General features: G+C 35.7%; 6 protein-coding genes and 1 long non-coding RNA gene across 11 annotated transcripts; 3 read left to right on the plus strand and 4 right to left on the minus strand.

Annotated features, from left to right (window-relative positions):
• Positions 1–1294: 1294 nt before the first annotated feature.
• On the minus strand, positions 1295–4563 carry Sgt (small glutamine-rich tetratricopeptide containing protein). Its single transcript, XM_077435429.1, has one exon. The coding sequence runs from the start codon at positions 3900–3902 to the stop codon at positions 2760–2762; it is 1143 nt and encodes a 380-aa protein (XP_077291555.1). The 5' UTR covers positions 3903–4563; the 3' UTR covers positions 1295–2759.
• Positions 4301–6968, plus strand: LOC143915299 (uncharacterized). Of its 4 annotated transcripts, none has more exons than XR_013260894.1 (3): positions 4301–4590; positions 4741–5188; positions 5861–6968. It is a non-coding gene; the product is annotated as an uncharacterized LOC143915299 (long non-coding RNA). The 4 variants fall into 4 exon arrangements; XR_013260893.1 differs by having other exon boundaries at positions 4333–4590; positions 4741–5182; positions 5861–6951; XR_013260895.1 differs by having other exon boundaries at positions 4356–4590; positions 4741–5135; positions 5869–6968.
• Positions 6969–8195: 1227 nt separating this feature from the next.
• Positions 8196–15304, minus strand: eIF3g1 (eukaryotic translation initiation factor 3 subunit g1). Its single transcript, XM_077435599.1, has 5 exons — positions 15096–15304; positions 9728–9916; positions 9378–9645; positions 9059–9303; positions 8196–8978 (listed from the first exon to the last, which is right to left on the minus strand). The coding sequence occupies exons 2-5, from the start codon at positions 9914–9916 to the stop codon at positions 8832–8834; spliced, it is 849 nt and encodes a 282-aa protein (XP_077291725.1). The 5' UTR covers positions 15096–15304; the 3' UTR covers positions 8196–8831.
• A 2509-nt stretch (positions 15305–17813) lies between these two features.
• On the plus strand, positions 17814–18717 carry LOC143915292 (transmembrane protein 242). The gene is made up of 4 exons (XM_077435858.1): positions 17814–17959; positions 18107–18208; positions 18288–18424; positions 18495–18717. Exons 1-4 carry the CDS (start codon positions 17890–17892, stop codon positions 18630–18632), a joined length of 447 nt encoding a protein of 148 aa, XP_077291984.1. The 5' UTR covers positions 17814–17889; the 3' UTR covers positions 18633–18717.
• Positions 18640–20295, minus strand: Zfrp8 (Zinc finger protein RP-8). The gene is made up of 6 exons (XM_077435460.1): positions 20023–20295; positions 19750–19929; positions 19521–19679; positions 19360–19437; positions 18991–19290; positions 18640–18914 (listed from the first exon to the last, which is right to left on the minus strand). Exons 1-6 carry the CDS (start codon positions 20203–20205, stop codon positions 18723–18725), a joined length of 1092 nt encoding a protein of 363 aa, XP_077291586.1. The 5' UTR covers positions 20206–20295; the 3' UTR covers positions 18640–18722.
• A 1664-nt stretch (positions 20296–21959) lies between these two features.
• On the plus strand, positions 21960–24051 carry LOC143914138 (serine/threonine-protein kinase Nek8-like). Its single transcript, XM_077434232.1, has 6 exons — positions 21960–22454; positions 22536–22626; positions 22703–22873; positions 22945–23102; positions 23174–23324; positions 23401–24051. The coding sequence occupies exons 1-6, from the start codon at positions 22372–22374 to the stop codon at positions 23599–23601; spliced, it is 855 nt and encodes a 284-aa protein (XP_077290358.1). The 5' UTR covers positions 21960–22371; the 3' UTR covers positions 23602–24051.
• A 48-nt stretch (positions 24052–24099) lies between these two features.
• Positions 24100–26053, minus strand: U2A (small nuclear ribonucleoprotein polypeptide A'-like U2A). 2 transcript variants are annotated; one of them, XR_013261534.1, is made up of 7 exons: positions 25840–26053; positions 25583–25730; positions 25327–25491; positions 25068–25255; positions 24816–24968; positions 24335–24740; positions 24100–24258 (listed from the first exon to the last, which is right to left on the minus strand). XR_013261534.1 is itself a non-coding variant. In XM_077445240.1 (6 exons), the coding sequence occupies exons 1-6, from the start codon at positions 25919–25921 to the stop codon at positions 24697–24699; spliced, it is 780 nt and encodes a 259-aa protein (XP_077301366.1). In that variant the 5' UTR covers positions 25922–26053; the 3' UTR covers positions 24100–24696. The 2 variants fall into 2 exon arrangements, 1 of the variants encoding a protein (XP_077301366.1); XM_077445240.1 differs by having other exon boundaries at positions 24100–24740.
• Between the last annotated feature and the right edge of the window lie 1656 nt (positions 26054–27709).

The raw sequence follows: 27709 nt of genomic DNA on the forward strand, positions 1-27709 counted from the left end.
GTATTTCGGTCAAGGTTGACTTCACGTACAGGACGCGTTAATACAATTGTACAGCTCGAGTTCGATGTGGAAATTGATGAGATCATCGACCTCGATTCGGGATAGTACAAGTTGTGCTATATTCCTACAAACGATATTCGATATTACAAAATAAAGGACAAAAGGGCAATTTTAGAAAATAAATAAATCTAAAGGACAGAGCAATGGAATAAAGGACGCATGGTCATTGTAGTTATGAAAGACTCATCACAAGCTGACGATTGTGGATATGCTACAACGTTAATTATCGATATTTTGAGTGTAGTCCTAATACATTTTTACAGCTAGACTACGACTAAAGACTAGAAGCATTACTGAATCAAGATAACTTTGATGAACTCTCAAAATACATATTTATTATTAGAATAGATTAAGTTCAGTTGGAATCATGGCGTTTCTTTCGCCAAAGTGACAGCTTTGAAAAGAAAGTAGCATGGAATATAGACTTTGTCTGTGTTTTACCCCAGTCAAATCTTCCACCAATATGCGTTTAAAATTATGATTCGAAAAAAAAGTAGATATGTAAAATAAAATTATTTGAGAAACGCGTTTTCGATTTTATCGATATAACGCCAATCACTGGTTGCGTACTATCACTTTACTAAAACTGTTTGCGACACCTAGAGGCCGTTCATTTAACTGCCGTGTTTTTTAATTTTTAATTAAACGGACAATTTCGCACATGGCGATCTTGTACACGGCAATCTTTGCCAGGAAAATCGCGAATGCGTAATATTTGCACTCGAATTCTCGTTAGCGTCATTGCTTTCGTGGATGACTCTCGATGGGTGAAATTTTCGAGTGTCAGATATTCCGTGCTCGAGCTTTTCGTGACTTGTTCGAAATTATCACCTTACCAATTATTGTCATTGTAATAAGTGTAAACTGTAGAGTATATTTTGAATTTTAAAATTCGCTAGATAATTAATTATACGCATTTTAAAGCAATAAAAAATCACAATCAATAGAAAAAACATCTGACTATTGATTTCAATGCTCACTTTTGGCACAGCAATACCAGATTTTGAATTACAGACTGCAAAAGCCAAAAATCTGTAAAAATTGCACATTTTTTTAAACAACTCATATCTCTGAAACGAGAGCAAGCCAGCCCAAAAAAAATATATCGTCATATTCGAATTCAGCGACTAAAAAGCGTGATTTTTGTTGCTCAGTGTGATTAGTCGTCGTATCTCAAATGAATTGTGTAATTATTTGGTGAATGAATGAATGAAATGAAAAAAGAGAAGAGATAAAGCATAAACCTTTATTTAATTCTTCCAGCAATCACATATTCTTTACACGAAGGCCAATGCCATTTACATACATGTGGCAAAATATAACAAACCTACCTAAAGTTACATTTTTTATTTGTTTATTCAAATTCAGTTCTCATTTCATTATTCTACTACATTCAACTATAATATGTTGACATCTTTCTTTCTTAAACATACATATTGGGCGAATGGTACAATGCCACAATTTTAATATTTTTTTCCTCCAAATTCCACAAAATTTTTCAAAAAACAAAAAAAAAACCAACAGCCACAACCAGGATGATTAATCAACAACATGCAGATAAATAACCCTAAACGACAAATAGTATACTGTTTTTTCGTTAATATTAACATTTATTAGCAACAAAAGTAGAAAAAAGTAAAGTAACAAATGCAACAATACATGAGTTAAATAAATTGCAAACAACGTTTACATATTTAAATGTTATTTCCATGTCGAAAAGTTCAAACTACTAACTAGTTAGACGTCTGTATTTATAATTTTAAAAAAATATTCGAAATCATATAATAATAAGAAGCATTTTCAATTTTCTGTCAATTTTGAACGATAATCCAAACTAAAATTCTCCAAAAAGCTAGTAACATTTATACACATATTACATCAACATCAATATTGTAATAGAACGAAAATATAATACATTCAGGAAAAACTTAATTAAAATCGATACCATAGTTGAAAATGGTTCCCGGAAAGATGCACTGAATAGTAACTTACGAAATAGAATTCCACAATATAAGGTTAGCACCCTCGGATAACATAATACCCTTTGACGCTTTTTTGTGGAATTCTATTGCGTTAGTTCTCCTTGAGCATCTTTGAAAGTTTGCATGTGTCGAGAGTGCATTTTTCCGGTCACCGTTCAAAATATCCACTCCAATAAGATAACCCTTTTATGCCGTTTATCCGATCCGAGATCAATACCTACGAGTATATTAGAATTGAGACGAAACGTCTCGATATAATTAACTACGAGTCTGAGACAAAGTGCCAGTACAGTTTTATTAAGAGTGAGTCCAAAATAGGATCTTAATTTTCTAGAAATTGAATGAACTATGAAATAAATCTATATAGATTGAAATCGATTTAACGCTAGCACCATTTTCGATACAAAACGTCACAAAAAATGGAATTCGAACGTAATCTATGAATCTATTGCACAATTTTAAATTGATATTAAACATGTATGTATGTATGATGAATGTGGTAGAGCATTAGAGGATTTTTTTTATAATTATATTAATTGGGTCGACTGTTAAAATGAAAAAAATATATATAAATTTGTGAAAATGGTGTATATATGCAGAATATTAATCCACGTTATAAAACGTTTGGAAAATTATTTAACATATATATTTATTATAGAAATATATAGTATAGGTATAAATCAAGAAAAAAGTGACTAAATAATATGTATGATTTTTTTATTCTGTTGGTTTAGGAGGGTTTGGTGGCGGTGGTTTGGGAGGGTTCGGAGTCCCCGGTGGCTGTGGCTGATTGTTGGTCATCTGCTGCCGCAGCTGTTCTACGAGCTCAGGATTGGCCTGCTGCATCTGCTGCGCCAACTGTTGACCGGCTTGCAACAGAATATTGAGTCCGCCTCCGGATCCGGCTGCGGCATCGGCAGGCGGGGCGTTGCTCAAATCGCCCAACAGCCGCCCCATGAAATTCTGCAATCCCGGATCGGACAACATCTGCGTGGCGACATTCGCCAAAGTGGGATTCTGCAAAAGCGAGCCCAGATCGACACCGACGCCCGCCGAAAAGTTAGTATTAGTGGACGACTGAGAGAGGGTCTCTTCGGTGACGGCCAAATTGTTCCTGTACGCTTCGTTATCGGGCTCGAGCTGGCACGCGATCTTGTAAGCCTCGCGGGCTTCGGCGTGCCGATTCAAGTTAGTCAGAGCCAGGCCGAGACGTCCGTAAGCCCGTCCGTACTTCGGGTTCAAGGAGAGCGCGCGCCGACAGTCTTCTATGGCCGCCTCGTTGTTCTTCATGCTGGAATGAGCGGCGGCGCGGTTGCAGAAGAATATGGCGTTGGTGGGATCTAGAGCGATGGCCTCCGTGTACTTCTGCAAGGCTTCGGGGAATTTGGTGGCTTTCATCAGAGCGTTGCCTTCGTTTTTGAGGCCGTCCGCTTGCAACTTGACTTCGGGGTTTACCGGCGGTTGTTGAGGTCCTAGGGAGAAGCCGGGCACTACGAAAGGTCCGGCTGTGCCGGTGGCTACGAAGGCTGCTGCCATTGCTTCGGCCGGGTTCTGAGGAGCTGCAGTCGGTGCGGGGGCTGTGAATGGGGCTGTGAATGTGGCTGTGGCAGTGGTTCGAGTGATCGGAGTGGCCGCAGCGGGGGTGGAGGCGTTGTGGGCGCGGTACAGGTCGAGCAGTTCGGGTCCTGGAGGATGGTCCTGGTGAGAGTTGGGCAGGGCGTAGGCCGTCTCCAGGCATTGGGCCGCCACCTCCAGCCCCTCGGAAGCGTCCGGGTTGAGGTTGGCGGAGGCAGCTGGAGACCGCAAGAAGCGCACCACGCTGGCGACCACGGCTCGCGGATTCACCTCACGAAGCTCCATGTCTCCGCTGAAAGCTGTCGTCACCCGCTGCCTGTCAGACGACAGGAACGTACGATCAGGTACGAGCCTTGTGCAAAGCAAAGACGTACGAAGCGGCCCACACACACACACACACTCTCTCTCTAAACCCGACACTCGGCCGACTGTCACGCGTCTGCCAACGTGACGATGCCGAACGTGCACGTGTCCCCGCCACTTCAAATTCGCCAAATCTCACTATCCCTCAGCTTAAATGGACTGCAATGCAATCATAACGATATTTATTAATTTCCCCGCATAAAAACCAAAAGTTGATTCACCAAAATGCGAGATATCGTTGAATCGCTTCGAAAATTACCCCGCTAATTCGAAATCAATTTGAACTTCGATCGGCCCCTGATGCGTAAATTCGGCGTATCACTCGTATGACGTGTATGGTGTAAGGCTGGCCGCGCACTAGGCAGCCAGGCTGCCGCAGCCAAAATATTGAGCAGCCAGAGTCGACGGCCAGTAGTCACCTTTCCGTCAAGCGTAGAAGAAATAATTCTTTACCTCTTGTTTCGTAAGAAACGCAAAGCAAAGAGAAGATTTTGGATTCATTCATTCAAACAAACAGCGTTTCCAGAATTGAATGGAGAAAGATGGATTGAGATAGCAAATGGTTTCAATAAAAATGCAAATTTTCCCAATTGCATTGGTGCCATCGATGGTATGTATCGATATATGTAAGATTAATAAAACCAAGCTTTCCTCACACTTTGTATTTGTGATTTCCTACCATCTTCGTCTTTTCACATCTCGATCACTATATTCTTCTGAAGACATATCCCATATTGCCTTACGATTTAATCCGTTACAGATAATCCTTGAAAGGTTACACAGTCTCTGGGATTCTATTCGCTATCCGCGGCGTAAAACTTCTGGCTGCTACGTCAAGTGCGCGGAGACTGAAGGCAGCCACATACATTCTACCTTGCAGGCTCTGGCTGCGGGGAGCCAGCTGGCTGCCGTGCAATCGTACGCGATCTATTGGCTGCCGCAGCCAGGAATTCTTGGCTGCCTAGTGCGCGGGCTCCAATGAGCCACCGTATGTTAGCCTGGCTGCCTAGTGCGCGGCCAGTCTAACTTGCCTCCGATTCAAAATTCCTAGATGCATCTAGAACTTTCGGCTCATCGGTATTGGAAAATTTACGCTGCACACCAGTAGCTTCCAGACGGTTCGGTGACTATTGGATTATTATTCACATTGCGATGGTCACAGACAATTTTTGATATGAAAATGTGGAATATTTGGCACTCGAGTTTTCGTTGGTATGATGGACTTTTCGGCTGCCAGATGTTGCGTTATAGAGATTTTAGTGACTTTTGGGCGAGCGCTTTGTGACCAATGATCACCGAACTGATTACACTGAGCAACAAAAAAAAAAATACCAGAGCGGAGACTAGCCAATTTTTACTAAGTTTAACCCGCTGAATTCGAATATGATATTGATTTTTGTTGGTGGGCGATCGTTTACGAGATATGAGCGTTTAAAAAAATCCGCGATTTTTACAGTTTTTTGGCTTTTGCGGTCTTTAGCTCAAAATTTAGGATTGTTACGCTCAAACTGAGTATTGTAATCAATAGTCAGCTAATTCGCTAGACAATTAATTAGAAGTATTTTAAAGCAATAAAATATAACAAAAGGAAAAATATCTAATACTCACTTTGAGCGTAACAATCCTAAATTTTGAGTTAAAGACCGCAAAAGCCAAAAAACTGTAAAAATCGCGGATTTTTTTAAACGCTCATATCTCGTAAACGATCACCCACCAACAAAAATCAATATCATATTCGAATTCAGTGCGTCAAACTTAGTAAAGATTGGCTAGACTCCGCTCTGGTAACTCAAAAACGTGATTTTTTGTTGCTCAGTGTTATTGTCCACAAAACGCTCGCCCAAAACTCAATAAATTCTCTATAACGGAACATCTGGCAGCCGAAAAGTCCATCATACTAACGAGAATTCGGGTGACAAATATTCCGTATTCGCGATTTTCATGGCAAAAATTGTCTTTTGGGTGATTGCAATGTGCGTAATAATTCAATTACCCTTCCAGACTTATTGCTACTAGGTTCCCCTTTGAAAAAAATCTTATCTTGTTGCCTCCCTCCCCCTATACTTTTCTCTTTATTGCATAAATTAACACAAACACATTTTCAAATGACAAAAATGTGTTGATACCAGGGCTATAAAGTTGTGGAATAGGAGCATTTCAAAATCAATTCGGAGTCGGAAACAATCAACCGACTTTTAAAACTCTTTTTTAATATTTTCTATAATTAATAGTATTACAGTATGCGTCAACTAGTCTCCAGTTTTATTCAAGTAAATCCACTAGTAATTTGAATAACATTCCAATAGAATCAACGAATTGCACGTATTTTGATGTGCTATGACAAAATACCGACTTTTTTCTCCATCTTATACTTTTTATTTTATTAAATTAATTTGTTCGTGTACGAAATTCATACACATACATTATGGTTGTACTTGTATTTTATTTATATGTACTTATTTTATTACTAACTAGTTGTTTTACCCGGCTTCGCTCAGTATTTGTAATATAAACAGCTTAAACGTGGCGAATCTCATAGTAAATATTCATTTGTTGTTTATTTAAATCGAAAAAAATATAACATTCAACCAATTGGATTGTCGTTATAGAAACTTAGTTAATCAAGCCGATCTTACAAAGTTGGAGTCGAATGATAATAATGTCGGAGTCAGTAAATTTTGACTACTATGCTGCACGGGCCGTTTAGATTTAAGGGCCCAAAAGGTTTTCAAATACAAAAGCAAACATAGAAGAGGCTTATAAAAATACTAGACATTCTTCAAATATAAATGTTTAAAGGCATCTTAAAATTATTCATATGACTAATATAAAATTTTATGCTCCAAATTTGATACGCAACACATTGCATGTCGAATTTTCACCCATCTGTTCTCTTTCTCACGACATTCAATAGTTTTCCGTAATGATACAGTAATAATAATTGTCTACAATTATCTATATAAACGATATTAAAATAAAATGTCTTTGAAATATATAAATGCATACTTTGCGACGTTGAAGGCGAGGAAAAAGAGCATTTAAATTATATGAGTCAATTACCAATTTAATTTTAATAACAAAAATATTAAAAGGGGCCTTTTTGTAACATTTGCATGCAGGCCCAATTTTCCAAGTTACGCCACTGGACTCCACAGCCCTGATTATATTACTAATTATTATTATAAAAATATAAATATTATAGACAACAATAAAATTGTTCTTCCAACTTATCAGCAAACAGTATTTTTTGCCGAACATTATTTTTAGTATATCAATAGCTGCTGGCAAAACTTATATCTCTGTTTGGAAATCGTTTTAAATCTCCAAAATTATAACATTGCGCAAAATTGTACACATAAGATTGTTCTGTAAATCAGCTAGAGTATACGCTGTTTCATATTACATTTACTGTAAATCTAATACGAAACATGACTTTTTTCTATCATAAAACGCGGTCTAGCAAATTTTTCTCGGTATGTTGAATGCGGGTTTTCGCAAATGAAACCAATTATTACCCTAATAAGAGCTTCATTGAAAACTTTAACAGTTCCACCACTTTTGTTAATCAAACTCGTTAAGACAACTTTTCTATTCTTCAATACATACGTTGATTGGTGGGTACTTAAAAAAGACATTAAGCCATAGACACTGACACTAAGAAAAGGAATCGAGACGATTTGCCAGACAAGAATTGGACAAAACTTCAGAAATCACTAAAACTACTATTCAAATATGAATATAATTTTTTAGTCAAGAAATGAGTCCCGGCACCTTTTTTATTAAAAAAAAAAGTTTTGCATTTACTAATAGCTGTATGTCTTTTTTTTATAACAGCTTTAATTCAATTCACTGAAATAGCCACAATATCAAATTTCTAAAAATTCTAACAAATACTTTAACCACTTAATCGCCACACGTTTGTAGAAACCAATTAGATTATTGTATTATACGTCTTTAGTGCCAACCCTTGACACTACCTCTTGAATATATCACAAACTAAAAAAAAATATTGAATTTTTTCAATTTATTAATATCACAGGATATTTTTGGGTGACCGTGAAAAAGTCGAAAATGTTCGTTTAACCATGCATACATATGAAAAACGGTTAGTATATATATCAGTGGCGTGCGGTAAAACTCTCTCTCCCCCCGTCGTACATCCTCACTTAATTTGCGCGAGCAGGATACAACAGGAACAGGATTTTCCTCCCGTATCCTGCGCGCGCACATTAAACAAGGCTGTATGACAAAAATAGATAATTTCACCGCATGCCACTGATATATATTATATATATACAGTACCATTTACCATGCACCCTTATTTTTTGATCTTTCGATTTTCGATCTTGGCCTTCCGACCTTTTCACTTTCGGTGTCGTGAGGTAGACCCGATATTTTTATATGTCACTGTGAAGAAACCAAAATTAATTTCGAGTCATAACCGTAAATACGAAGGAGTGCGCTTGTGGCGATGAAGTGGTTAAAATTTACACAACAGTCAAATGCAAGATAAAAAACAAATATTTGCACTTGAGAAATTAACTTCTGTAGAAAACGACAAAATTTCATATTATATTTATTGATTATAGTCTTGTTTACATTTTACCTTAAATTAACAAAGTAATTACTATAATTAACAAGTCATATGTGTTTATTTATTTTTTATTATCATGATTATTTAGTTCCACAAAATAAATAGTTTTCAATAAACGACCGAAAGTGCATAAAAAAACATATCTAAAACAATTTCATCATCCAATCTTCGCATTAATAATCTTCGTGGAATTAAAAATAGTTTCACCCACCATACTTCTACATAGAAACCATTCTTACAACCGTCAAATTAATAAATTAGTTTTGATTCGCGGGAGGCTTTGACCAATCGACACTGAGAATCAAATGATCGTATCCGTGACCGTTCAACGCTTGAATAGCCTTAGCAGCGTCGTTACGAAACTTGAAATGAACGTATGCAAATCCTTTACATTGACCGGTGCTCTGAAAAAATACAAATTAAAATAATTAAACCCAATTGAAACAACACTAAATGAATCGCAAGTCATGAGAAAACGACCAACTTTTTCCTTTGCCAAATATAATTTCTGAACCGGTCCAAACAATTTCACAAGGTCTTCAAGATCAGCTTCCACGGTAGAATCGGACAGATTGGAGATACGAATGGCTGTAGTGTCATCACGGCGCAGAGCGTTCATGCTCGGCAGATCACGACGAGCACCTTCACGCAGAGACGGTGCAACGTATTTAGCGCCGCTGCTGATTGGACCCATCGAGCTTTTAGCTTCAGAGCCCAAACTCGTCATACCTAAACACAATGGAATGCAATTATTATCTCTACCAAATTCAACTGAACTCAAAACGAATTTAATCGAAACTTACTTATATCCGGTTTGGCAGATGACAAATGCTTGAACGGACAACTGACGGTCCAATGGTCTCCTTGACAAGTACGGCACTTGAAGATTGTATTGTTGGGGTTGGCTTTCAATGCTTCGAGTTCGCTTTCTTCGGGCCTGGTGCTCTCTTCGCGAGACGTAATATATTGCAAATATACATCCTCGCCGACCAATGTCGTCGCCGGATTTGGGCCAGGTTTGTCGTTAGAGGAATCACCAAATTTGGGAATATTTTTACGAGAAGCTATTGACTGAAATCGAATGAATGCAAATTAATAATCACATAGGAAAATATGAAAATGGTGAACAGACGCTTCAAGTATCGACGAATACCTTGGATACAGTTCTCTTTTCTATTTTGTATGTGCGAACAACTTTAACTTTCTTATCGAATTCGTTTAGTTTGTATTCTGTTACTATTTTCAGATCGTTATCTCTGACCTCCGTTGATGGAGGCAGAACGATCTGATCGGCTTCCATTTCGTCCGCCCATGATGACTTAACTTCATCAACCCCCGGCATCTGAAAATAATATATATACATATATTATTTACTTTGATATACATAGGTATTATATTTCTATAGATTACATATACAAAAATGAACACCTTTTAAATATGCAAAATTCAAATCCGGATGGTACAAATTATGAATATGGATTTTTTTAACCAACCCTGGTTTTCCCAAATAACTTAATGTAATTTTTGTTGTCGAAAGAAGTGTCCTAATTCAGTATGCGTTTCTATTTTGTAACGCTTTTCTATATTATTCCGATATTGTATACGATTTATAATTTACAAGCTGAACCCGGCATGCGTTGCAATGCCACAAAAACGCATGCAATTCCCGTTTCTCGATGTGTTTCGATAACTGAATGTTTCAGTTTCAAATTAAATTACAGTAATGATAATTTATCGGAAAAACGCAGGTGGCGAACACATTTGAAATTATTCAATTTTACACTAACAACGCAGGTGGCGACGCGAACACATTTTAAATTATTGCGTTGCAATGCCACTCATTCCCGTTTGTGGGCGATTCTTTTTTAAAGAAACCATCACAGGCATGCACACAATCTCAAGTAAGTTTCATCGCAATCGGTTGAATGGTATAGGAACGCATACATGACAGACAGACAAACATTGATTTTTATATATATATATATATATAGATTTAACTTCGATTTCGAGCGCTCACCGAAGGACTTTTTGTGTATTATTTTTTTGTGTAATATACCATGTCAAGGGTGAATGGTATGTTACATTGAAATTTTTTTAAAAGCCGGCGGGCCAAGAGTCCTTTCTAAGTTTGTATCTTAAAACAAATAGCGTGATTGGAGAGATATAGGTACGGCGCGGCTTGGTTACCAACTACCAAATTTATGAAGAATGGCTTGATGTTCATAGCATGCACGAAACATCTACGGGAGAAGAAATTTTTAAGTATGCAGCAGAAAAACTAGAATTGGAGAAAATTAAAGTGTATCACCGGGGCCGGCTCAAAGGTGCTGCAAACTAGGCACTTGCCTAGGGCGCCATAGACAAGGGGCGCTGCGAGGAAAAATAATTTGGCTTTCTTTGAACTTATTACATTCTATATTCAACTTAATTTTTCTACTCAACTTTAAAATATTATAATTTACGAGGAACGCAGGAAGTTGACTGTCAAATATCAACGATTCACAAATAAAACTTGTAAAACAGCAAACTGTCGTCGGTACAAATGGTAATTTGGAATAATATTTTATATAAAATACCGCTTAAACATTTGTATGTACATACAAATATACATATAGCCAGCAGCATAGCTCGGTCGTTAAGCTTCTGCTTAGCGTCGTGAGGTGCCGGGTTCGATCCCAGGGCCAGGCCTCAAGTGAAAATGAATTTTTCAGAGTATGCTATTGGTCAGACCTGGATTTGTGACTCCAGGTTGATCGTTTCCTATCAGAGTTTGCCAATTTTCTCTGATTTCATTGCTGAAACGGTTCCCGGAAAAAATTGGCTAAAATCCTTCCTATATACAATATGTCACTGATAATTTGTGATTGATTAATGTGCAATAAATAAGTTTGTGTACAATTTGATAGATGTCTCATTGATTTGCGAGTTTTTCAGTGTCTCGTAATTCAGTGACTTATATAATGAATAAAAAAAAATGCTGCAGTATGTAATTAATAAAATTAAAATAAAATATATATCATAGATGGATTTACTTCACGAAATTAAATATCTTAACTAATCATATTCGAAATTTATGAAATTCTTTAATTCATTGTTGAATATAAATTAATGTCTTCATTACCGAATTCGGGTCAAATTTGGCCCCCGGACGAAAAAATCTAGCCTTCATATTTAATCGAACCTTTATATTTATTTCAACATATACTCTATTTTGGAAATATACATTTTTTTAATATGAATCAATTACACAACAAAATATTTTTTTACTTTTTCAACTATTTCTGGACATTACCCTTAATTCTCTGGATGAACGATTCACGCTTCTGGAAACCCACAGCAAAATTGTTCAGTTTTTAAAACCCAACTATATATAGATGACAAAAAGCTGGACAATTAATGTACCAGTCTACAATCAATATTTCCCGTCGAAAACGAATCGGATATAAATTCAAATGATTTTCAAGAAGAATTACGCGATGTATCCCGAATGCTACAATATTCCAAGAAACCATTGGATGTTTTAAATTATGTAAATTATGAGGAGATGCATAGCTCGACTGTATTCAAATTCATGTAAACGCCTTTCCAACCGTATTAAAAAAATATTTGACACATCTCTTTTAGATTTGCGATAAATCCTCGATATTTGCCAACCACTAAAGCAGCCCCATCTAGTATATTTTCCGAAATGAAAACGTATATTCAATTTTATGACAAAAAACATTTACGCTTTTCTTTCGATATTATTTAAATATAAAAATTATATAATTTTATTTTCACTGCCTCCTCTAGAGCTCGTTATGCTTCCCCAAAAGTAGAATTTTGGTTTGTGTCTCCCTTGAGGGTCTGGGCCATGTGGAACCAGGTTGAGAAACGCTGCTCTAGATCAATGTATATATTTAAGGAAATATTTCCCAAACTTGAATGAGGATGAAAGGAAAAATTGGATAATAACACCATTTGCCAAGTCCTTAAAATATGATCATATTACGTGGACAGCTCAAGAAGAGTTGATCGATATCAAGAGCAAATAATTTGCTTGAAGTGGAATTAAATAAAAAAAAGTATTTCAAAATTTTGGTTAAGGCGACAGCAAGAATATCCTGCTATTGGAAAAGAAGCCCTGGTAACTCTTACCTATGCGAAACAGCATTTTCGTCATTACTTACATGTATTAAAAAATTCGGGTGTGACCAACCCTTGACTTTATCTATGTATTTGAGGAATATAAGAAGGTTACAAAACAAAATTCGATATTGAACTAATAACTATGATAGCGATACAAATTGAGCGCAAATATATGCAAATACTTGCACAGGACAAAATTTCTACTTCCGGTTGGCGGATTTTGTTCAAATTTTTTAATTATTTAAAATCAGTATAATTATTATACACATTTAATATCAAGAGGATAAAAATAATTTAAAAGGTCAAAATAAAATAATGAAATATTGTTTTAAAAAAAAATACTACTTCCGGTTTACGAATTCAGACCAAAACGTTACCAAATCTAAGTTAGTACATAAACAACACAAATATAAATTTTCAGCTTAATACGTTCAGGGGCGTGGACAGGATCCAGGCGACAACATTTTTGACCTTTCTAATAGGAGAAAATTCCACTTCCGGTTCATTAAATTTGATAGTTTTATTTTTTATTTTTACTTAAAATCACTATCTTTATTATACACAATAAATATCAAGACGCTTAAAATAATTTAAAAGGTCAAAATAAAATAATGAAATATTGTTTTTAAAAAAAATACTACTTCCAGTTTACGAATTCTGACCAAAACGTTACCAAATCTAAGTTAGTACATAATAAATATAAATTTTCAGCTTAATACGTTCAGGGGTGTGGTCAGGATCCAGGCGACAACATTTTTGACCTTCCTTCCGGATGCTTCCGGAAGGGAAAAAATCACACTTCCGGTTTATTAAATTTACTGATTTTTTTTTATTTTAATCACATTGATACCAGAATTATACTTGCATTTTTTTGTGAAGACCACACATGTTAAAGGGGTCGAAAAAAATAGTGGAAGAAAAATCGAACAAGAGTAAACTGCCACTTCCGGTCGACGGACGCTTACCAAATTTTATACATAACTTGGTATTGAGCTTAAACTGATCGATATGAAATTTCAGTTCGATAAATCAAAAGGCTTTTGAGAAAAACATATAAAACCTCGATTCTCTAGAGTAAAAGTACTACTTCCGGTTCAGATAAAAATATTTGAAAAATATAAAATTATAAAAATTATTATTTCTAGTACATGTAAAAAAAATTCAGTCCGATTCAGTTAGTAGTTTGGGAGAAAATCGAATTCAAAAACTTAAAAAAAAGAGGACACCTATAAGGGGAGGTACCATTTCCGGTCAACTTAAAAATTTGAAAAAAATTTACGTAGTGTCTATAAGAATTTCATTAACCGATACTAAGTTTCGGTTCGATAGGACTAACGGTGTTGAAAAAATCCCCAAAGTACACAGACACACACACACACACATTTTTTCTAGATCATTAAAACGTGATCAGTAATCGATTCTGAGTTCGAATCAGTCAAAATCTCGAGTTCGAATTTTCGCATGATCACAAAACTTCATCTATTGTTACTACGTACATAGATAAAGTAAAAATAAGCAAAGGTCATGCCTTTCCACGGAGACTTTGGAAGATTCTGACATTGAACCCGATATCGATTTGTTATGTAAAAACATGCGACCTCATCTATCGCATTAAATTGTTTCATGTGTGTATAGGTTTTATTTAAAAAAAATGTTTTTAAGCAAGTTCCTATAATTTTGTGCTGAATATAAATATGTGTATTATAATTGTAATAATTACTGCCAAATAAACCTTTTAATTAGAAAAAAAAATTTTTAGGTGCCGGGAATTAATTATTTCAGATTAATTCCCGGCATAAGTATTTGGGAAGCACTGTTCTAATTGACTACTAAACTGTACTCAGCTAAATTTCAGTCTCTGTGAGGGTCTAGTTCGATATTTTAGTGGTACCGGTTACATGAAAGTAATTGGGAAGCACTGCTCTAGATAATCCGGCCCGGTGCATTGTTTGATATTTTGAGTGTGAAAAGCAGCGACGGAAACAACTAGGATCTTAGGATATTGTACTGTGGACAAATGCCTCATGTGTTTGTAGGTAGAGAAACAGCTGTGATAAGATTGATAAAAGACTTAGGTCTATGTGTAAGTCAACGGCCATCAAAAGGAAGTACTTTCTTTTTTGACATTTAGCACATGATATTCGTCATACATCCGACTTTTACCAATGTCTTTGGCCTATCGGTAACTAGCCAAGTAAATTTGCTGGTTTAATGTTCGCATAAGCAATATCGACGAGCATGCTGAGACATTGTGTGGTATTGGAAGAAGGCGTGAACACGTGACGCGCTGGCAGTCGGCACGTTGTGGTCGAAGCCATGATGTGACGTGTTTTGGCCCGAGTTGGAAAGGGAGAGGGACATGACATGAGGGGAGCGGACATGACATCACTCACCCTGATCAAATCTCAAGATTCCTGTCGTTGCAACTGTAAAATACCTCACTGGCTTCCTCGCTTAGTCAATGGCCGATTGCCGATTGCCGATTGCCGAATGGCGACGGCGACCGACACCGCTTCTTACTTCCTGCATGCCACCCCCGATTTAAAGTGATCAACAATATGGTTCGGTGATTACTAGTGATTCGGTCAACCAGTTTTCTTGTGACCGAAAAAACTGGGTAGGAAATCATATTCGTGTCACAATCCAAAAGTATTTATATCTGGAAACAGGACACTTAAAGGTCTATTCATACCTAGTCAGCACGTACCGACTTCAGCAGGTATCCGGCCGTACGAAAAGTATTCTTTGGTACATTTTGTATGGGTATATTCATACCAACCGTCACGTTTACGCCACGGCAGGCTTACAGCAGTACCCGACATTTCCTGTTCATACCTTACAGCAACATCCGTCAACGTATCGTATCCGTTTTTTTGGCCATCGTGGAAATATACACGCGAATTACGTGCCATGAGTCTGCCGCTTTGCTGTTTTGGACCAATTATCGATAGTGACAGTTGACAGCTGTTCAATCTTTCGACATGGTTGGCGCAAATATTTAAAAAAAAATGGATTTTTTACGGAAATATTTAAAAAAATTTTGTCCATCATCCACAAGCTCCTTATACAGTGTCCAAAACTCTCCTTCGGTTTTTCTATTTTTTAACATGGGATGCACATCAAAACGCCTCCGTGCTTTTTTATTGCCTTCTTGAGCTTATTCTTTCAACAACAGTGCGATTATACATAATTTTGCGTTCGATAAACGTTGAAACATTTTTTCTGACTTGTATTCTGACGCGTAGCTACGAATGCACGTGTATGCATTCATACTGCAAGTACTCGACAATACGACGTAAGCAATATTGTGCCGTATCGTCATGGCCTCTAATGTATAAGTAAGCCGATTTTGCCTTGCACTCGGCCAAATTGCTGTAAACGTGACGTGACCACGACGTATAGGTAGATATGAATAGAAATGTAATAAAATGACATATTTGAAACGGAGTCGTGCAGTGCTGAAGCCGTACAGTGCTGTTAAGTATGAACATCCGTCAACGTATCGTATCCGTTTTTTTGGCCATCGTGGAAATATACACGCGAATTACGTGCCATGAGTCTGCCGCTTTGCTGTTTTGGACCAATTATCGATATTGACAGTTGACAGCTGTTCAATCTTTCGACATGGTTTTGGCGCAAATATTAAAAAAATATTTAAAAAAATTTAAAATTTTTTACGGAAATATTTAAAAAAATTTTGTCCATCATCCACAAGCTCCTTATACAGTGTCCAAAACTCTCCTTCGGTTTTTCTATTTTTTAACATGGGATGCACATCAAAACGCCTCCGTGCTTTTTTATTGCCTTCTTGAGCTTCTTCTTCCAACATCAGCGCGATTATACATAATTTTTCGTTCGATAAACGTCGAAACATTTTTGCTGACTTGTATTCTAACGCGTAGCTACGAATGCACGTGTATGCATTCATATTGTAAGTACTCGACAATACGACGTAAGCAATATTACGCCGTATCGTCATGGCCTGTAATGTATAAGTAAGTCGATTTTGCCTTGCACTCGGCCAAAGTGTTGTGAACGTGACGAGACCGCGACGTGTAGGTAGATATGAATAGAAATGTAATAAAATGACATATTCGAAACGGAGTCGTGCCGTGCTGAAGCCGTGCAGTGCTGTTAAGTATGAACAGACCTTAAAGCACCCCGGCTTTAATGACTCACCACGCGACATCAGCCCATAAAAACCGATCCAAATATTTACACATTACACTAGACTAAAGCGCCGCAGTGCTCGAATAATTGATAAAAAGCTGGCAATTAATGGATCGCCAAATCTTCTAAAATAAAATTGACCAGTGATAAAATTTGCTTATAACCGACGGGTCAATTGCAAATATTTATAAAAAAATATATTTACGAGTAAATGTAACATGAGTGTTTCACAAAAAATTAAAAACAAAGGACGACCTCGATCTCATGCCATGCGCCCTCGCCAACGGCAAATGGACTATTTCGCACATTACGATTGTGCACACGACAATCGTTGCCACAAAAACCGCGAGTACGAAATATCTGGCATTCGAGCTCTCGTTAGTATGATAGTTCACTTAGGAAACTCCCGATGGATGGAATTTCGGGTGCCAGATGTTCAGTGATCGAGATCGCTTTGTGCAGAATAATCACAGAACTCTCGCCAAAAAACGAACTCTTCAGTTTTTATTCAACCACTAGTCAATATACGCAGCCAATAGAAATAGTGTAACCGGTTCGTTTAAAAAAGTTAAATGATTCATTCGCTAAAATGTTGTTAAAATTCAATTAAGTTTTTATCAACATTATCACTTCTTTAGTATATATACATACATCCTCTTTCTACAACTGGTAGCAATATCTCCATATAGATCCACTATTTCTACATATTAAACAAAAAATGGATTGAAGGATCTCTGGCAAAAAAACTTTATTTGGATAGAGATTAATATATACTTTTTTATTGATCTCACGATAATATTAATTATTAGTAGAAATTCAGGGGTTGTCCATAAGTTATTTACGTCAAACCCTTATGCGAAAAATTTCTAATTATTTATTAATTTTAACTGTTTGACAAAAAAAGACTCAAATAAAATATTATCGTTGCGTAACAAAATAGTACTTTGGCCAAAAATATCACCAAGTGACAGATGTGTTTGACAGCTATGTACGGATAGTAATTTATGGTAGTTGAGTATGGATCTTCCGGAGGAAAAAATCCCAAACCCTAAAGTTCCCGATCCGGAACGATTGGAAAGATTCAAAGGTTGCATTATTTTTTCTAGAATTTTTTTTTTTACAAAAATAACCTCAAAACATTTATTTATAATAACGTTTTGTATTTATTAAATTATGAAAACATTCTATTTTTTTTCAAATACCATAAAATAAAACTTTGAATGATTTTTTCCAGCTGGCGCTTTCCTCGCTACTATAGCAGGCGTGTCTATGTTTGCTGGATTTGGATTTACTTTAGCAGCAGCAAAGAAAAAAGATCCCCATTTTTTCAATAAAGGTGTTTAGTGAAATTCAGATATTCGTTCATATTGAGTTCTTAGAACTGTTTTTAATCCACCGTTCATTTCTACTTACAGGAGTCATACCAAGTGTAGAATTAGCCGACACTGGTGCAATTTTGGCACTACGAGCCTTAGGATGGGGGACTGCTTATGCGATAGGAGGAACTTCGTTATTATGCTACGGAATGTGGAAACTATCAGGAGCTAAAGACGTTAGTTTAAATTGATAAGAAAATACTTGCATCATTCGAACTAATCCTATTAAAACGCAATTTATTTCAGCTCAAAGATTTTAGAATAAGAATGGGCAATATCTTACCGAAAATACCTAAAAACGACCCACCCCAGTCGAGAACAGAATTCAGCGGATTGAATGATCTACTTAATTACGTGTCTACAGAAAAATTTGGAAAATCATAAATTATTTATAGTTGCATAATTAGTTTTATTAATATAATATAATAAATTATAAAATACAGTTGAATTTATTAATTCCTCTCACTTCATTAATTAATTTTCTTTACTGGATGTAGAAGGACTGGCCAAGTTAGAATCGATATCTTGTTTGAATATAAATTCACTTTTATATGGAACTTCTTTATCAGTGCAATGATTAGCACATGTGTATACAGCCAAGATTCCCCAGTCAATACTGCTTACACCAAACTCAAGGTCTAGGTAATTTAATAATTGTGGCATTATCTACAATATAAGACAATTTAGAACAGTAAAGGTAAGAAAAGTAAAATTTTATATGTGTAATACATAAAAAATTGACCTGGCATTCAAATTGTCTTTTACCATTACAATATTTGCAATTTGGTATATCTTCATTAGAAATCAAAGGTTTGGAAGAAATCCAGAGCGGACTTTCGCCTCGATTGTATCGTAATACTTGATCTGGTTCTCTGGCAATGCGTTTCTTAAATTTAAGAAAAGTTTTGTCTTCTACTGATGCGTTTGCATATTGCTCTAATTCTGTTTCGCTTGCATCATTTAAACACCCCGCTTTCTCTTCTGCAATTAGTTTATTCAAATACTTCAATTCTTGTTCTTCCGACGTTTCAGTCACTTTTTCCTACATTTTAAGATCATAAAAAGAACAATCAGCATTCAATTATCGTAAATATATAAAATATATCATTACCTCAGTTTCTTCTTCTATGGTAAGTTCTAACTCGGGAAATATGATATTATTCTTGGGTTGTATATCTTTCGATTCACTCTGCAAAATATAATCATTATATTTATTTTGTGGGGTGTGACACCATGTACATATATTTTTAATTTAATATTAGGATAACGTACAGGATTTTCATTGCAACAGGATTCACGATGGCCATTTTTCCAATGATACACTTGGTGCGATTTGCCACAATAATTTATCCTCTTACATTTGGAACAATGATTGGGACCTTTACATCCGCATATGTAACACAGTGCAGGACATTTGGAATCGTCGAATTCCTACAATAAAGTTTGCATTTTGAACTTCATCTATTGGAAAGTATCACAGATTCAAGAAAATAATTCAAACCGCGTTTTCATCTTCCAGAGGTGGATCGTGTGAATAAAATTCGTTGTCCCTTTTCAGCTGACATCTCAGTACTTTTATACAATTCGACTCATTCGGCTTATAACAGGAACCATTTTTACAAATAAAAAAGAAGAGTGTGCGGTGAAATGCTTCTTCGCTATCGTCTATCGGGGCATAAATCTAAAATTTAATTGATAGCAATTGACATTGACAATGGTGTCATAATTGTATTTGATTTTCTTTTAGTAATTGATTCGAATTCAATCTGCTCACTTGACAGAGAAAAACGAGGGGTTCATTGCAAACTATACACTGCAAAGTCGAAGGCTGTGGGGGCTTTCGATTAAGCCATGCTGGCTTTCCACCAACTTTACTGGGAAAGAAACGAGGGTGCAGACGCCATGATTCGCACTCATTTATAAAACCAATATCCACTTTATTTTTATGTTCACTCATTGTATAAGATAGTAGTTTACAAACTATAAAAATATCTAGACAGCACGTTCATACAGACACGTGCGACGATAGCGAATGACAGTTGATGATAATGTTGCCAGTAACAAAAACGACTAAATTTTTTTCATTTATATTCATAGAAGTAGAATGCATAGAATCGCTCTCAGCCTCCAAAAATGTTGCTACAAAAATTTGTTCATTGTTTGCTAAACTTCGTCTCTCTCTCTCTCTCTCTCTCTCTCTCTCTCGTCTCTCCTCTGACTTTCCTTCTCTCTCTTCGATGGCTCGCTTTTAGACGATACCTTGGTTAACAATGACCATTCTATGCATTCTACTTCGGTAAAAGTGAGAACGCTCGACAGGAAAAGCGGGGCTAGATGTTGGTTGCCATTATGCCGGTGCCAGACATGAGTTCAAAGAAGTGATCACTTCTTTGAAGACTTTGCTCGCACATTTGGTCACATATTGTTGTATCTGCCAGATATATGTTCAAAGATTTGATCAACTAGGCTCGCGCAACTGGGCTTCGCGGAGTGTGGCAGGCACACAAACATTTGGACTTTTACCCTTTTGATGAGCGCCAAAAAACCGACACGGAACGGCAAAGCACATTTAAGTGATCAAATATGAGACAATAGTAAAAATGCCCGTGCCACACATGTGAACACTTATTTGATCACATGTCTGGCGCCGGCATAATGGCAACCTACATCTAGCCCCGCTTTTCTTGTCGAGCGTTCTCACTTTTACCAAAATCGCGAATACGTAATATCTGGTAATCGAGTTCTCGTTAGTGCAATATTTATCTAACTTGATGGAGATTTTAGGTTCCAGATGTTCCGAAATCGAGATTTTAGTAACGTGCGCGAGGTTACTTTTTGCGGAATAATCACCGAACCTTTATTATCTACTTTAAATGGTAAATATATTATTTCGTACATCGCGATCGCGCAAATGACAATCTTTGCTACGAAAATCGCGAATATGTATTATTTGGGGTAAACGGACTACTAGTCATATGTGAATCAGTCACAGGACAATCGGTCGCTCTAGATCGGTCACACGTGATCACCCGTCACACTAAAACTGGTCACACCCTAAAATCGGTAACGAGAAAACTGGTTAACCGATTTTAGGGTGTGACCAGTTTTAGTGTGACGGGTGATCACGTGTGACCGATCTAGAGCGACGGGTTCACATTTGAATAGTAATTACCGAACCATTATCTGGCACTCGAGTTCTCGTTAGTATATTTCACGTGCGTAAATCTCAATGGATGGAATTTTCAGGTGGCAGATGTTCCGTGATCGAGATTTTACTGATGTGCAAAATAATCATCGAACCACTTCAAATGCGGAATAAAAAGGTAACTAAAAAATCCTTGATGGAATCAAATATTCACGAAGATTTTAAGATTAAAAAAAAACTTGTGTAATAAAATACAGTCCAGCTAGTTTGTTAAAATATGGAACCAATCCAAAAATATTTTAATTAAAATATATATGAGGGCGAAAGAAATGAAACGATGGTGTGGTTTAATGCACAACTATTTTATTATGACGGTCGGGAGGAAGTAAAGTAGTAGCCACCAATATTGTCGAATCGGTCCCAACTCATGGCGAGCCTAATTCGATCATGTTATGTAGACATACTTTTGATAAATTAATCATTACATACACCGCCACTAGAGAAAACAAATTTGCGCTGTTGCGAAAATGGCTAAAAGATTACGTATCCAATTATCGATCGCTTTCAATGCGGGACAAACAACTCAAAACTGAGGCAGTTCCTCATAAACTGAAACCTCTGGTTACTAACCTGTATCCATAATTATTTTTGATACTGATTAATTGGACCAATTTTTTCTAGGCTATTTTCAGTGTATTGTGTATATATTTTTAAATTCTGTTATTTTCCATCTCATTTTTAATAATAAAAAAGAGGTATATAAATAATAAATAGCTTGTAAATATATAAAATGAAGTAGCTTAATACCCGAAGAATCATTTAAATGAAAAATTGACAGCATTTATTGCCAATGACTTTTTCTTCAGCAATGACAATACTTTCACATTTATGGCCATTTCGAGGTGAAGCAGTTATAGCAACAATAATCAGTTCAAATCATACAAAACAAAGTATCATTTTGCACAGTATCCTTTTAAGATGGATCCGCGTATCCAAATGTCACATATTAATCAAACTCCCCAGTATCAAATCATCAAAACAATCGGAAAAGGAACTTATGGGTTCGTTCTGTTCAATATTCAAATCGTTATAAAACTTTTTTGGTACGTACGTATTTTACGCACATATAAAACATTTTTCAGAACGGTGTACTTGTGCAATTCAAACAAGACTAATTCACAAATGGTACTAAAAGAAGTCCATGTCAATTCGACAAAAGATGATAAGTATAAAGTAATGATAATGATTTATTATTGTGGGTAGTTCATATAATATTTGTCAATAATAATTGATAGTGTATCTGTTTCAGGAAGCAATTAATGAAATTAAAATACTGTCAACACTCATTCACCCGTTCATTATTAGATATTTAGAAAGCTTCTACCAAAATCATTCAGTATACATAATCATGGAGTATGCGAATCAAGGAAACTTGGCAGAATATATGTTTAAACGACAGCATTACCTTTTGCCACAAAACGTATGCATTGTTTCATAAAACAAGATTTTTAATAACGTAAGAGATATAAGATGCATAATTTTGGGTTTCAGGAAATTTTAATTATCTTCTGTCAAGTATTATTAGGTGTACAGCATATGCATATGAGAAATATAGTACACAGGGATCTGAAGGCAGAAAATATTCTGATGTCTGGCACTTATGGAAATACAGTGAAAATTGGAGACTTCGGAATAGCTAAAATTTTAGAGTAAGATCTAATAAAAAATTATACAATTTCTAGTAAACACCAAAGATTTTAAGAAAAATATTATATTTTAGTAATGACAAGGCTTCGACTGTTATAGGAACACCTTATTATTTAGCACCTGAACTGTGTGAAAACAAGCCGTACGATTCGAAGACTGATATATGGGCATTAGGTTGTTTATTTTACGAAATGTGCACTCATAAAAGAGCATTTGATGCACCCGTAAGTACGAATATAAACTACAGAACCTTACACAAAAATAAATACAGTACAACATTAACATCATCAATAATTTCAGACATTAATCGGATTAGTGAAAGAAATAACAACTGGTAATTTCATACCCATCAACACTAGTTACTATGAACATGAAATACAAGCAATCATCGATCACATGTTGACCGTTGTGCCTGAAAAAAGATGCTGCGTCAATGTTATATTAGAGAAACAGATATTGAGACCTATTTTAGAATACATCCATGTTATATATCTCAATTGACAAATGTATGATTGAAGTTTGATAACGATAACTGATTTGAACAAATACATTTAGAGTATGCTATGCAATTTTGAATGCGAGATATTTTACCGACAAATTTATACATCTCTGTTTTTATGCTGGATTTCTTCATATTTCAATATTATTATTAAGTTAAATTATATTTGTATGTGATGTTATGTGCTATTTATGACGGAATTTTTAATTTATTTAATTTATTGTTTAAGACAAAAATAACTATATTATACTGACATATGTAAATATTATATGAAAAAAAATCAATCTTGTAATTCAATCTATATCACAATTTTTGCAATCAATAAAATACATTCTATTTTGTGATGATTTTAATGATAAAAATTTGTATTATTTTATACTTTACGTGACAAATCATGTATGAAAAATATTTCATATAAAATATTTAGTTTTGAAAATAAATTTTATTATTACTAACCAGACAATTTTAATTAATATAATAATTCAAAATTAAAGTCAAATTAAATGTTTCATACATTTATTTGAATATGTTTATATTACAGCTCATATTACACTTGATTCAATGTTTATATTAATTCATTAAATTAAAATATACTTATCTAGTGATCCTATATGGAGATGTCGAGTCCTTTCTACATATAAATGTTTTCAGTCAACCTCCTACACCAGAGAAAACTGTAAATTTAATTGGTGTAGTTATGAAATATTATATATTAGACGATCATACGATAAATACCAAAAGTAATAACTGAATATGTGTGCTGAAAAGAAAGATTTAAGTTACACTCGAAATCCTGATGTTGACTCTATCTGAAACATGACACGTAATGCTGAATATCATAATGAAGTTGATACAGATATAAATTTTAAATTGTAATTTGTAATCGCTTCTCAACCCAATATATAAATAATAAAACACAGTTAAAATTAAGGTAAAATTTATTAATAAAAAAGTGCGTTTTGGCTGTAGTAAATGATTCTGTTCTTATCAGTTATAACAAATGATTTCACTCGAGATATATTTAAAAACAAGCGAAAAGTATCAAAATAGATGTGATTTTTTTTCAATTTATCACTATGTATGAATATTGAAACCCGTTAATGGTCGTTTGGAGCTTCGTCCATTTCTTCATCTTCGTGTTCTGGAATTGTTAATAGTAATTCGTATGAATAAATATGTGGTAGAATAAAATATCAAATAAAAGAACAAAGCATACCTTTGTCCCCATTTTGCGAATTAGAGACTGCAGCTGGTTTTTGACCAGGAATTTGTCCCGTTTGTAACATTCTAGTTAAACGTTCTACTTCTGCTAAGGAAGAAGCATTTTTAATCGCTTCTCTGATCTTAAATATTTCTTGAGGAGTTGCGACTGTAAAAAAATGAGTGTGAAATACAAAAAAAAAAAAATGCCAACTACAATTGATACATAACTATATTGGTAATTTGTTAAATAAAAAAAAATTATAACCAGTTGTCTTTGCCGTATCTGGTAAATTACCACCTGGTACAAACGTTTTAGCCTTTTTGGCAATTTCTTTTTGTAATTCTTTTCCTTTTTTGCTTTTGAACAAAGCATTGGCTTCTTCTCTCTCTTTTTGTTTAATTTTTTTAAAATCGAGTAACCGCAATTCCGGAAATTTATATGCTACATATTGTCTGTAAATTAAAAAATAAGTGACAATACGAATATGGTGTATTCGAGCTAATAATTACGACAATAAACATACCTGTAATGAGTTTTATAAGTAACCGGATTCTGTAAGAGGGACAATGTTTTCAAATTTGTTAGCGTCGTGAGCGGATCCAAATCACCCAACTCTTGCATCTGATTTCCAGTCAAAATCAACGATTCTATGCTAGGAATGTACTGTTCTAGATTTTCGCTGATGCGTCTAAAAAAAAGAAAATTACACATTTAGAAAAACAATATTGAAAATATTTTACTTCATTGCAGGCGAATTGATTAAGAACGAAAACACTTACACAATGCGGTTATTATTGAGTAATAAGCATTTTAGTCGCTTCAGGAGAGGGAACCCATCTAGCTTGCGAATGTCATTTTCGGACAAATCGATGCAGTCAAATTGATCTGACGTAGCGCCCATATTTTCAATTTGCGGTATTTTATAGCCTAGAATATAATAAGGAGAATGTCATAAAGATGGTCAATGCAAGCATTTCCGCCTATCATCAAATTACAATGACAGTTGTATAGCACGTATAAGGTTAGGATGACATACCGCGCAAGTCCAGTTCTCTATCTTTGCAAGGGTTGGTGTACTGCAGCGACTGCTGCACCAGCTCTGCTGTCAGCTTCACCATTTTCTCTTAAGAGAAAACACCACTTCCACGATCTGAACTACTTCAATGCCTGACCACAATTGTCAATCCAGGAAACAAACGCAACTCTACGCGCCGGCAGCGTGTGAGCTCGTAATAACCAAAATCACGACCATGGCATTAATTCATTTTTTGCTAGTCTCTTCTTACTTCACTTTCGATTTTTACTAGTGTCAGTATGTAAACGGTGATTGGATTATTAGTCACATCACGATCGCCAATTTTTGATATTTTTGCCATGAAAATCACGAATACGGAATATTTGGCACTCGAGTTTTCATTAGTATGATGAACTTTTCGGCTGCCATATGTTCGATTATAGAGATTTTAGTGACTTTTGGACGGGCGCTTTGTGACCAATAATCGGTCGCACGTCGTCACCCGTCGCACGCAAACCGGACACACAGAAAAATTGGTCACAAGAAAACTGGTCATACAAAAAAATGGTCGCAAGAAAACTGGTTGCAAAATTAGTCGCAAATACATTTTCTTTGCGAGATTGCGATTATTATCGACTAGACATATGAGCTTCGCGGGTCTACCTCACGGGACCGAATGTGAAACGCCCGAAAACGCAAATATCGAAAATCGAAAGATCGTAAGTCGAAAGATCAAAAAAAAGGGTGTATGGTAAACGGTACGAGGATGTACGACGGGGGGAGAGAGACTTTTACCGCACGCCACTGATATGTATACTAACCGTTTTTCATATGTAGTCACCGGAGCCTGAGGGGGCCGTGTATTGTTCATAGGTTGTAAATGCATTGTTAAAGGTTTGCCGAACAATGGATAGCACTGTGACTATCCTACCTCTATTCATATGTATGCATGGTCAGTGGCGTAGCCAGGATTTTGTCAAGGGGGGGGGGGGGTTTAGACAGGAAAAAAGGTAAGATAATTTATATAATTAATATATAATCACAACATATAAAAATAAAGTAAATAAGTAATAAACATATAGTATGAACAAAATTCAAATAAAATAAAAATAATGAATAATTTAAAAAAGTACGAAATTCACAGATCCAATCTTCGCGTATTTATCTAATATTTTTTCTGCACTAACATTTATATCCCTATGAACATCTAATAAAGCAAGTCCATTTAGTCGATTTTCCAGGTGACACAACCTCACCCTCCCCACCCCACCCCACCCACCCAATTGCGCGAAAAATGACGCGCCACACCCCTCCGACCCAGAGGCGTAGCTACCATTGCGCTGAGTGATGCACAACATCACGGCCATGCTCGACTAGGGCCCAAATTTTTAAACACTCAATATCATGGAAGTAGAATGCATGGAAGTAGGGGTCAAAGGGAACACATTGACTGACCTGGGATGTCGTGTATTTGTTGTAAGGTTCCTGGTCAGGAACTCCTCATCGTTTCTAGATGCGCGCACAGATGTTGTGAAGCTGGCTATCAGGTCACCGGGTCTGTCTTCCAGCGGCTGATGCTTCTAGAAACTGAATATCTTTCCACTATTATTTAATTAAACTCATACTCATCCATACATTTATACGTTCATACTTACATAGCTGCACATGAGTCTCCAATATTTTTTATAGCACTCCAAATATTATATTTGGTTCAAAAATCCTCTTTCTCTGTCAATTGTTTCCATAGCCAGGTTCATTATTCTTCTCGTATAGTACTGCTTAAAAGAAAGTCTGCAATGATGTACATAGCTATCACTGTTTGGTCTATGTACATGTATTAAGCCTATATAGGTTAGAAAGTTTGTTTTGGAGGAAGAAACACAACACTAAT

Source organism: Arctopsyche grandis, chromosome 1 (assembly GCF_051622035.1).
Source record: "Arctopsyche grandis isolate Sample6627 chromosome 1, ASM5162203v2, whole genome shotgun sequence".
In the NCBI taxonomy this organism is placed as follows: domain Eukaryota; kingdom Metazoa; phylum Arthropoda; class Insecta; order Trichoptera; family Hydropsychidae; genus Arctopsyche; species Arctopsyche grandis.